The sequence below is a fragment of the Oryza glaberrima genome, chromosome 2 (assembly GCF_000147395.1).
Source record: "Oryza glaberrima chromosome 2, OglaRS2, whole genome shotgun sequence".
NCBI classification, from domain to species: Eukaryota; Viridiplantae; Streptophyta; class Magnoliopsida; order Poales; family Poaceae; genus Oryza; species Oryza glaberrima.
The window spans coordinates 19,721,768-19,732,777 of NC_068327.1; the positions used below are offsets into that span (position 1 = coordinate 19,721,768).

Consider the following 11,010-nt stretch of genomic DNA (forward strand, 5'->3'; position numbering starts at 1 on the left):
GGCCTAGTGTCAAAATCAAGTACCAAAGTCAAAATCAAGTAATTTGACAATTCGTTCGGTTTGTCCATCGTTAACACATGGTTGCGAAGCGGCACGACACTTCGGAACGGCACGAAACTCTTTTTTGTTCTTTTCGTATGAAACAAAAAAAAAAAAAGAGAAGACAATCTGATGGACGAGAGATGAAGGAAACCTCAGCCGTCCATTTGTCTCCCACACACAAAAGCATATTCTGATATTCCCATCCACGTCAGCACATCCCCACCCCAAACACGCGATCCCCATTGGCCCCCCGCGAATCCAAACCTCGCCGCTCCAAACACTGACACCCCCGGCCCCACCTGCCAGTCTCCCCACCAAACGCCACGTCAGCGTGCTTCACGCGTGACGTCACGTCACGTCGTCGTCTTCTCCGTTTCCTCTCCTCTCCTCTTCTTCCTCTCGCCATCTCACTCGACTCGCCCAAGAACTTGGAGGTGTTCGACGCCGCCGCCGCCGCCGCCGCAGCAGCAGCAACAGCGAGCCATGGAGGCGAGGGCGTCGACGTCGCCGTCGCCGCAGCGGCCTGCGTCGATGGGTAGAGGCGGAGGAGGCGGAGGAGGAGGAGGGGACGCGAGCGCGGCGCTGTCGTTCATCTACAGGGGGTGGAGGGAAGTGCGGGACTCGGCGAGCGCGGACCTGCGGCTGATGCGGGCGCGGGCGGACTCGCTGCGCACGCTCGCCGACCGGGAGCTGGAGCACCTCCTGATGTCGGCGTCCACCACGGTGGCGGCGCCCGCGCCGCCCGTCGCGGCGGGGGCGCCCATCGCGGAGGTGGAGTTCGTGCGCAACCGGATCCAGCCCAAGATCTCCGAGCTGCGGCGCCAGTACGCCGCGTCCGGGGACTGGGAGCTCGGCCTCGGCAGGAGGGTGCTCGAGGGCTGGGTGGCGCCTCCGCCGCCCAGGGGCGCCACCACCGCCCGCGTCGACCTCTCCGGGATCACCGCCATACGCAACGCCCTCGTCCCTGAGGTCGCCGGCGGCGGCGGGGCGCGCACCGCCTGGTGGAGCGGGGATGAGATGGAGGAGGAGGAGGAGAAGGAGTGGGAGGTGGTGAGGATGATTCGCGGCGGCCTCAAGGAATTGGAGCGCCGCAGCCAGAGCAGCGGCGAGATCTTGGGGGGAATCCCTGGCCCCAGCGAGCTCGTCGAGAAATTCAAGTCCAGCCTGGTAATTTCCGCCCTAAACCTAATTGTTTCTCTTATGCAAGTTCTTTGTATGAAAAAAAAAAAACAAGAATTCGAGACTTGGTACTTGCATGACCTGTATACAAAGCAATAACAGTAGAACAATCTGTTAATGAGTGGTGATTGCTAAAAGGGACTTGCTCGCATTGCGAGCTCACTCTCATGCCAATCTCAGATGCTGGCCGAATGTAAAAATTAATTGTAAAATGTAAGGAAAAATTATAGCTACAAACCCTAGTAAGAAAATGTAGGCAATAATTTATGATTGCTATCTTCATTTTTAGTTCATTCTTACAAAAGTATAAGCATGATTTTTAGTTCTTTGTGTGCCAATGTATATGATTCCTAACTTGATTACTATATATCTTGATTGAATGATTATGTCATTTGGTTCATCCAATTAGAAAAAAAAAAATGGTGGTGTTGTCACAAGTGTTTGTTTTAAGAGCAAAAGGTGCTATCTGGTTAATCACATTCTCACCTATATTTGTTCCCTTGGTGCAGAAATCATTTAACATGGAGCCTCTTGGATCCAAGGTAACTCCACAAACCATAAAATTAATATGACTATAACTATACTGTTTACTGATAGAACATTCATTTACCATCTGAAGACATCCCTTTGCATTATATGATTACATTATTTCAAAACAATTCTGGGGAAATCAACGTTCAGTAAATTTTTTCCCTCTATGATATGATGAACTGCAGCAATCTGGTGTCAAGGAATCCTCTGCCTTCAAAGGCACCATGCCTTTGTCACTGACAGGTGGGCTCATGGTTCATCGGGCCCACATGTCAGTGACATAGGCACATACCTTTGAAGGTAGAGGAGCCTGATCCGTCAAGGAACATGCCATGAGAAGGGAACTAGACTTTAAATCTGTATAGACGCTGTTAGATGATAAATGGATTTTCATCCAGTGCCTCATTTCTCCTGAAAAGTGCCTAGTCTTAAACTCTTTAGTTATATACTGCTTAGTTATGCCTTAATATGGAATGATAGTGTGAATAAGTAGGATGTTTCATAAAAGAAAGCAACCAACAGTCCTATCAAAAGACACTCTATAGCCAAATTTTTGTTCTGAACTTTTGATGCTTGGTTAACATCATTGCATGTATAATCTTTGAGCATAATAATGCAGGAAGTTCCTCCTCTTGATCTGACTGAAATTATGGCAAATCTAGTTAGGCAATCTGGGCCCTTTTTGGATCAACTTGGTGTAAGGAGAGGTATGCATAAAAAGCAACACTGTTGTATTTCATTCCATTTATTAGGTGATGGCCCTCTTATATGCTATTGGTACTATGGTGCAGAACTACGTGACAAACTAGTGGAGACATTGTATAGCAGACAAAATCATTCCCTTTCAGCAGATTCATCCTTACTCGGAGATGATAACTCAACGGATGAGCTTGATTTAAGAATTGCTAGTGTGCTACAAAGTACTGGTTATCATACAGATGATGGTTTATGGAACGAACCTTCAAAATACGAGGTTTCAGACAATAAAAGGCATGTTGCAATAGTCACCACAGCAAGCCTACCATGGATGACAGGAACAGCAGTTAATCCATTGTTCCGGGCAGCATATTTGGCAAGAAACTCAAAACAGGATGTCACACTGGTGGTGCCTTGGCTTTGCAAGTCAGATCAAGAACTTGTGTATCCAAATAGCATGACCTTCAGTTCACCAGAAGAGCAGGAAACATATATAAAGAAGTGGCTGGAGGAAAGGCTTGGGTTTGAATCAAACTTCAAGATATCATTTTATCCTGGCAAGGTAACTATCATACATTTTTTGTCAAGGTGCATATCTTGAATAACTCAACTGATATGCTGTATGCCGTGCCCTGCAGTTCTCCAAAGAGCGCCGTAGCATCATTCCTGCTGGGGATACATCACAGTTCATTTCATCGAGAGAAGCTGATATAGCAATATTGGAAGAACCAGAGCATCTGAACTGGTATCATCATGGGAATCGTTGGACTGACAAGTTCAATCATGTAGTTGGCGTAGTTCATACGAATTACCTAGAATATATCAAGAGAGAGAAGAATGGTGCTCTTCAAGCTTTCCTGGTCAAACACATCAACAATTGGGTGACCAGAGCATACTGCGATAAGGTGCTGTATCTAGCTCAACTTGTTCTGGTATCATCTGGATGCACTTCAGTTTCAGTATTGCTAATGAATGGCTTATGCAGGTTTTACGTCTGTCTGCAGCAACTCAGGATCTTCCTAAGTCTATTATTTGCAACGTCCATGGTGTAAATCCAAAGTTCCTTAAGATTGGAGATAAAATAATGGCCGATAGGGAGAATGGGCAGCAATCATTTTCCAAGGGAGCATATTTTCTGGGCAAAATGGTATGGGCCAAAGGTTACCGGGAACTGTTAGATTTGTTGGATAAACGTAAAAGCGACTTGCAAGGATTCAAGTTGGATGTATATGGAAGTGGCGAGGACTCACAAGAAGTCCAATCTACCGCCAAGAAACTGAACCTGAATCTAAACTTTTTTAAGGGAAGGGACCATGCAGATGACTCACTCCATGGGTATGTATCACTCAAGAAAAACAGTGTGCTCTCAGGTTCCATATCATTTCATCATCTGTGTTTACCTTTTGGTGATCACTGATCCAGCTGCCTTTCTTTTGTGCTACTTTCAGGTACAAGGTATTCATCAACCCGAGCATCAGTGATGTCCTGTGCACAGCAACAGCGGAAGCTCTCGCGATGGGGAAGTTCGTCATCTGCGCGGAGCATCCATCGAACGAGTTCTTCATGTCGTTCCCGAACTGCCTGACGTACAGGACCCCGGAGGAGTTCGTCGCCAGGGTGAACGAGGCCATGGCCAGGGAACCCCAGCCTCTCACCCCGGAGCAAAGGTACAACCTGTCGTGGGAGGCAGCAACCGAGAGGTTCATGGAGTACTCAGACCTCGACAAGGTTCTCAGCCAACCTGTTACAGAAGGCGTGCACAGAAGCAAGACGAGAAGAACAATTCAGAGTAATCTGTCGGACGCCATGGATGGAGGATTGGCGTTTGCTCACCACTGCCTAACTGGTAGCGAGGTTCTCAGGCTGGCAACGGGAGCGATTCCTGGTACGCGCGACTACGACAAGCAACACTGCGTGGACATGGGCCTCCTGCCGCCTCAAGTGCAGCACCCTGTATATGGTTGGTGAAGTAAACCAAACCTGCATCTGCATGCACTAAGTTACTGGATAGTTTGTAGGTACATATGTATTGTACATGACAAGTCATGTAGATCTTTGTAAAGTCTCGTACTGTAACATGGGTAACTAGTCTAAGCTATTGTCGTCATTGTATTGTACTGCTTGTAGTAATATATTTTTTTGTCAGTAAAATTGGAGCTTCAAGTATATATGGTACGTTGGTACTAGGTTCCTTGTCAACATGAAGCTCTCCTTTGTGCAGACAGCAAGTTAATGGTATATACCTTTTCAAAGAGTGGGAGAAAACCTAACTTTGTAAATAGAACATGTGATGAAAACAAGGTGTGGTTGGATGCCTGAAAGGATCCAGTTAGCTACTGATAGTTGTATGGTGGGTGTTCTAAGAAATATTAAGGTTAGATTTAAACTGTTTTATCGAATTTTCAAATTACTTCTTGATTTAGGTTTGTTCTAAGTCCAAGGCTGGTTCTATGATTTTGAGGGCCCTAGGTGAACTCATTGTGATGGGACCTCTAAGCTATACATAAAATTTTATAATATATATGTAGACACTAATTTTACTTGTAAAACGAAAACAAATACATCCATATATTAAATTTAACATGTCTAGTAATTATCAAGAAATTAAGTCGACCAAATAACAATATATTTGTACCTTGGAACTAATATCATTATTCATTAACCTAATGAAGAATAGAACCCCATCATATCATTGCTTCCCGTGAAAAGATACTTCTTTGGGCATTTCTTGATGCAAAATTATCAAGAAACGGTATTAAGATCAATAGTGTCCAAGATATCCTTCTCGATTGAGCACATAGCCAAGCCATTTAACCTTTCTTGTGATATAGTTGATCTCAAATAGTTCTTCAACAACTTCGATTTTGAGAAACTTCTTTCAGCTGAAGCTACTGTCACAGGTACAGTTTACAGAATTCGATAGGCAACTAAAATATTTGGATAGCAATTTGCATCCATAACAAACTTTAGAATCTCAGGCACAGACATCGAAAAATCTGGCAAACTCACTTACAACACCTTTTAATTCTGAATAAAGATCATTGATCTCAACATCGGATGAGGTACTAGACTAGTATTAGGTGTTGCCCCCCCCCCCCTCCACCATCATGGCCCCCGGCAATCACCTCGGCTGCATAGGGCCAAGTCAAACATACGTATTTAACGTCAACTTTTAGAAATTCATATACTTTAGCATCATAAGATTTATGTTTTAGATTTATTATGAGAAATGCTTTCATAATACATAATTCACATATTATTAACCTACCAAAACTTTTAAAAATTAGTGGTGAAATAACATCTTTTTGGCTTGGGACAAATCTATAACGTTTTACATATGGAAAAAAGGGGTCTGCGATCTGTACAGTCTGTGTTTAGTTTGACATTGTTCTTGCTGAATTTGCATGTTGTAGTCAACCATAGCGTATACAATTAAGCATATTTCTACGTCAACGCATCTCCACATTAGATGGTTGTGCAGGTTCTACACGGACTCAATGATTGCACACTCACCACCGCCACCCAACTATAAGTGATGATCGATTAGTTAACACATCGCCGACCCACTCAATGATGCCTAAAAGTCTTGAGGATTTAATGGAGAGAAGATTCAGTAGCTAGCCTAGCACTGACGATATCTCCATATACTATCATGCATCACTCTTACACTCTGCGAATTAATCAACAAATTAAGGTGGTGTTTGGATACAGAGACTTAACTTTAATCTCTATATTTAGACACTAATTTAGAGTATTAAATATAGACTACTTATAAAACTAATTATATAAATAAAAGCTAATTTGCGAGACAAATTTTTTAAACCTAAGTAATCCATAATTAGAGAATATTTATTGTAGCATTACATAGGCTAATCATGGATTAATTAGGCTCAATAGATTCGTCTCGCGAATTAGTCCAAGATTATGGATGAGTTTTATTAATAGTCTACGTTTAATATTTATAATTAGTGTCCAAACATCCGATGTGATAGAGACTTAAAAGTTTTAGTCCCATCTAAATAGGGTCTAAGCAACTTACTCCATCGGTCTTATCAGGAACAGCGTGTCTTACTGCAGATTATATTAATTACTACTACTACTTTTCTGCAGTAGTAGCATTTTGCATCGCTCATCATGTATTAATCCAACATGGAATGGGCTTAGCTGCAACTTGCAATTAAGCAGCATCTCCCAAGCTTGTGCATGTGCATATTGATGAAAATTCTGCATTGAAATTTCGTAAGATTTGCATGGTTTTTGACTTGGTTTTGATCCGGATCATGTCACATCATGTGCGGTGGCGACGCGCCGGCGCCTGCATCAAGTGTATCTAGCTGAATGCTACAAGATCTGTGCAGCTAGCTAGCTTTGGAGCCTTGAACTGGTTTACCTTTCAGAGTGCATAATATATCTCCAAGATAAGAGTCAGAGAACATCAAAGCAAAATAAAAGGGATAATATGTAACGTGGTACAACTGAATTGTCGCCCTGTACTTATCCTGGTTGAGTACCCATTTAACAAGGATAAACATCTGACTGTTTTATCATGTCTGTCGCCTGGTGATTGATTAGATCATCTTAACTCCAAATACGTCTGAGTTTTTAACAGGTCCTTCGGCACAGAATCAATAATTGGTTTTCTACCGTCTAAGTCAGGTTTGATTTGTTCATATGTCATTATATTAATTGATCCCTTCGATCATAAAAACATATCATTTTGGACATTGATATTGTCTTCGGAATATAACTTTATCCACAAATTTATACGGCGGAACATTAAAAAACCCAATAAAATTATAGCATTACGGAAGTTAAATGTCACATGTAGTTTTCATGCATCCAATCCAAATATTTAATCAAAATTTTAAAGTTTGACTTAAAACATATCCAAAACAACATGCCTTCAAGACCGAAGGGAGTATGAAACTTAGAATTACCTAGCTAAACTAGCACCTTGAACCGCTGTCCATGGATGCAGATGCAGGTTATACACTTTGAGTCAGAAACCATCGGAGCAGAGGAAAGGCCTGAGATAAGCATTTGACGTGGAGGTTTATTTTAGGTTTGACAAATTGACGTACTACAAACAATCATGAATATCATATTTGTTGTTTCATTCAAACCATCAGATGTGTAACACTTAATTATAGTGTAATTTTTATCGCCTCTTTTGAGGACCTTTTGGTTATGTACGAGAGAAAAGGTCGTCTAAAAGAAAAAAGGAAAACTATACACAGAGTGAACAGCAGATTCGGCTGTATGATTTTCTTTTTCTCCCCTCCAAATATGAAGAAAAGGTCTTCTATAAAAGAAACAAAACTACGCAAAGTGAACGGCTGATAGATTCGGCTGTGTAATTTTTTTCGCTCCAAATTAAATATGAAGAAAAGGTCATGGCCGGTTGAGCCAAATGTGACTAACTACACACTCTTAACTTTATTTTAGTTTGTTCTCTCTGATTCAGTAACTCCAATTTCCGATTAACAATATTTTTTACTTGGCTGCTTCAAGTGATCTAGAAGCAATCAATCAAGAATGGTGGAGAGAAAAATTCAGATGCAGAAAAGGTATATGCTAATTTCTTCCGGTGGCATTACGGTCATGAAGCAAAAGTAACCAGCACACCAAATTATTCTAAAATCCAATATAGTACTATCAGTCTAATTAATTGATAGAAGGTGATGCCACTGTTCAATTAATGCACAATTCAATGAAATTATTCCATGCATATTGAATAAGAAAATAAATGAAGGACAAGGGATCAGTGTCTTTGTACATGTTATGAGTCACTAACTTAATTATGGGAGATGCCTATCAAATCCCAAGTTAAGAGCAAAATGTTGGATTTTTCATATTTGAGCTAAATATACAAAAGAAAGGCTGGGCAAGATTATGCATAAACAGGTAGTCTAAAACAAAATGGCATGTAACAAAGCACAACTTAACAGCTTTATATCATGTTAGTTTTTTTCCAAACAAAATCATAATTACGTCATATTAGTCAGTGAATAGTTAGACAGGACCAAATAAAAGTAAAAATACATTTCAAGTCTCTAACTTAGCTAGATGAATTAAGGATCCAAAACTAACGCAAGAATGCAGCATCCTTCCCTATGCACAGTGACTCTGTAGTCCTATCTGAAACTCCACATCATGACACATGAATATCATTTTGGTACGAATCCACATGATCAACCCAATAATGTATCAAGCTCTCTATCTAATAGGCTTTCGCATGAATGCTATGGGCCTCAAAATAGTGTCTTTAATTAGATGCTTTCTCCTCTTATACAGCTTTCTACATGCATTATTCTTGCTTGGTGTAAGAAGGTTATACTGTATCTTAAGCAACATGCAAACTCTCATATTCAATTTTCCCCTCCAAATAACCTAGAATCATATAATTAGATGGAGTAACTATAAGATTGTTGATAATGCCCATATGAAGCACATCCCTAAATTTGAAGTTTAATGAATAATTATCTTTTTGCGACCATCTATATACTGGTATTGTTCTGTCTAGCATAGCTGTACACAATCCTTTTGTATTCACAGAGGGAAGCTGTGACCGACATAACATCAAATTAATTAAACACTTCATTTGAGCAGGAACAGCGTGACCTATTACAAATAAATCAACAATTATTTTTTCCCTTTGGTGAGCACATTAATTTGATACATGTAATCTAGGCAATGAAAGATTTATAGTGTATTTTTGTACAGAATTAATGAAAGATTTACAGTGTATTTTGTACATTCAGATCATAAACAAATTAAAGAACTAAAAGTAATCACAAAATCTAATTAACTGCTAAGAGGAGTGCAAATTAAAGCATGTGCTCCTCTTAGCAATTAATAATAATTAATGGATCGGTGGATGGATGTGATGGTGATGAAATGATCAGGAGGGGTAAGAAGCCTTGAGGTGAGCTTGCAAGCATGGCGAGTCCTTCCAAACCCTAGCGTTCGCCCTGAGCATCTCCCTCGCCCTCGCCCTGGCGCGCTCGCCGCCGTCCGCCTGCAGCACCAGCAGCAGCTTCGCCACCACGCCGACGGCGAGCATCTCCTGCAGCACGGCCGGCGTCGCCGCGTTCCTCGCGACGGCGTGGAGCGCGCGCACGGCGCTCTCGGTGGCCGCCGGCGACACCCGCATCGCCCTCTTGGACACCACGGCGAGCCCCGCCGGGTGCGCCACCAGCTCCGACCTCCCCTCCGCGCACCCGCACAGGTGGTCGATCGCCACCACCGCCAGCTCCGCCGCGCGCCGCCGCCCGCCGCCGCCCTCCTCGTCGAGGAGGAGCTCCACCAGCGCCGCCACCGCGCCGGCCTCCACCGCCTTCACGCGGTTCCGCCCCCACGGGCACAGCCGGCACAGCACGTGCAGCGCCGCCTTCACCGCCTTCGACGACACGCCGTCGGACACCACCCGGACCACCTCCTCCACCAGCTCGGGGCTCACCGCCATCAGCCGCTCCGGCGGCATCGCCGACGTCACCGCCTTCAGGAGGAGGATGGCGTACGCGCGCGAACGGTAGCTCGGGCGGCGGAGCACGGAGGCGAGGGTGTCGAGGAAGCCGACGCCATTGTCCTTGCCGAGGACGCGGCGCAGGGTGGGCTCGGACGGCTTGAGGGAGTAGAGCACGCCCAGGGCCTCCTCCTCCGGCGAGCTCGTCGACATGGGGGAATCGATCACCGAGTCGAACAGGTCGTCGTCGTCCGAGCTGGCTGAGGTGGAGGCGGCGGCGTGGCTCTGGACGACGACGGAGACGAGGAACTCGACGGCGCCGGGCGTGGCCTCGACGCAGCGCTTGTTGCGGTCGCTCTCGGCGGCGATGGCCTTGATCTCCCGGAGCGCGGCGAGCTGCCGCTGCCTGCCGCCGCCGCCGAGCATCGTCGTCGTCCCCTCGTCGACGAGCGCGGCGACGCGGCAGGAGTCGACGGGCGGGCGCGGGGTGGGGAACCGCTCGACGGCGTGCGCGGCGCACCACGCCTGGATGAGCCGCCGCAGCGTGTGGTTGGGCGTCGCCTCCCGCTCCGCCGGCGCCAGCTGCCGCCGCGTCACCGGGCACGTCCCCTTCCCCCCGTCGCCGCCGCCGCCGCCGAACATCCACCGCTCGATGCTGCTCCGGTCGTAGGTGATCCCCGTCGCCAGCGTCACCGGGTCCCTCATGATCTCCAGCGAGATCGGGCACAGGAAGTAGGACGGCACCTCCGCCGCCGCCTGCTCCATGCTCGCTACTACCACGAGACGAGTTCGAGCTCGAGTTGATCGCGAAGGAGAGAGATCGATGGGAGGAAGAAGAAGAAGAGGAGTTTGAGTTGAAGGGAATGAATTGGCGGGAGAGGGGAGAAGCGCGTTGGTTTTATAGGGCGAAGAGACGGAGGCGCGAAAAAGTCCACGCGCGCGGGTAAAAAAGGAGGGAGACGACCAGGGTTGGTATTAATCAATTTAATTTAATTTAATTACGGCGATGAACAGTGAGCGTTAATTTAAATTAATTAATGTTGTGCCGGTTATTTTTTCCCCGTCGCTTCACCGTGCCGTGTTGGTGTGAAATGTGC

The 11,010-nt window shown here is 45.1% G+C and overlaps 2 protein-coding genes across 2 annotated transcripts; one reads left to right on the forward strand and one right to left on the reverse strand.

The window, feature by feature from the left end:
• The first annotated feature begins 438 nt into the window (after positions 1-438).
• LOC127763440 (digalactosyldiacylglycerol synthase 1, chloroplastic-like) lies at positions 439-4,599 on the forward strand. The gene is made up of 7 exons (XM_052288143.1): positions 439-1,209; positions 1,731-1,763; positions 2,372-2,459; positions 2,544-3,010; positions 3,087-3,353; positions 3,434-3,783; positions 3,897-4,599. Exons 1-7 carry the CDS (start codon positions 526-528, stop codon positions 4,414-4,416), a joined length of 2,409 nt encoding a protein of 802 aa, XP_052144103.1. The 5' UTR covers positions 439-525; the 3' UTR covers positions 4,417-4,599.
• Positions 4,600-9,109: 4,510 nt separating this feature from the next.
• Positions 9,110-10,761, reverse strand: LOC127764147 (E3 ubiquitin-protein ligase PUB23-like). The gene has a single exon (XM_052288979.1). It carries the CDS (start codon positions 10,676-10,678, stop codon positions 9,350-9,352), a length of 1,329 nt encoding a protein of 442 aa, XP_052144939.1. The 5' UTR covers positions 10,679-10,761; the 3' UTR covers positions 9,110-9,349.
• Positions 10,762-11,010: the final 249 nt, after the last annotated feature.

Coding starts and splice junctions, on each gene's coding strand:
- LOC127763440 (XM_052288143.1), top strand. CDS start 526: ATGGAGGCGAGGGCGTCGACGTCGCCGTCGCCGCAGCGGCCTGCGTCG. Junction 1,210..1,730: donor AGAAATTCAAGTCCAGCCTG/GTAATTTCCGCC, acceptor CCCTTGGTGCAG/AAATCATTTAACATGGAGCC. Junction 3,354..3,433: donor CCAGAGCATACTGCGATAAG/GTGCTGTATCTA, acceptor TGGCTTATGCAG/GTTTTACGTCTGTCTGCAGC.
- LOC127764147 (XM_052288979.1), bottom strand. CDS start 10,678: ATGGAGCAGGCGGCGGCGGAGGTGCCGTCCTACTTCCTGTGCCCGATC.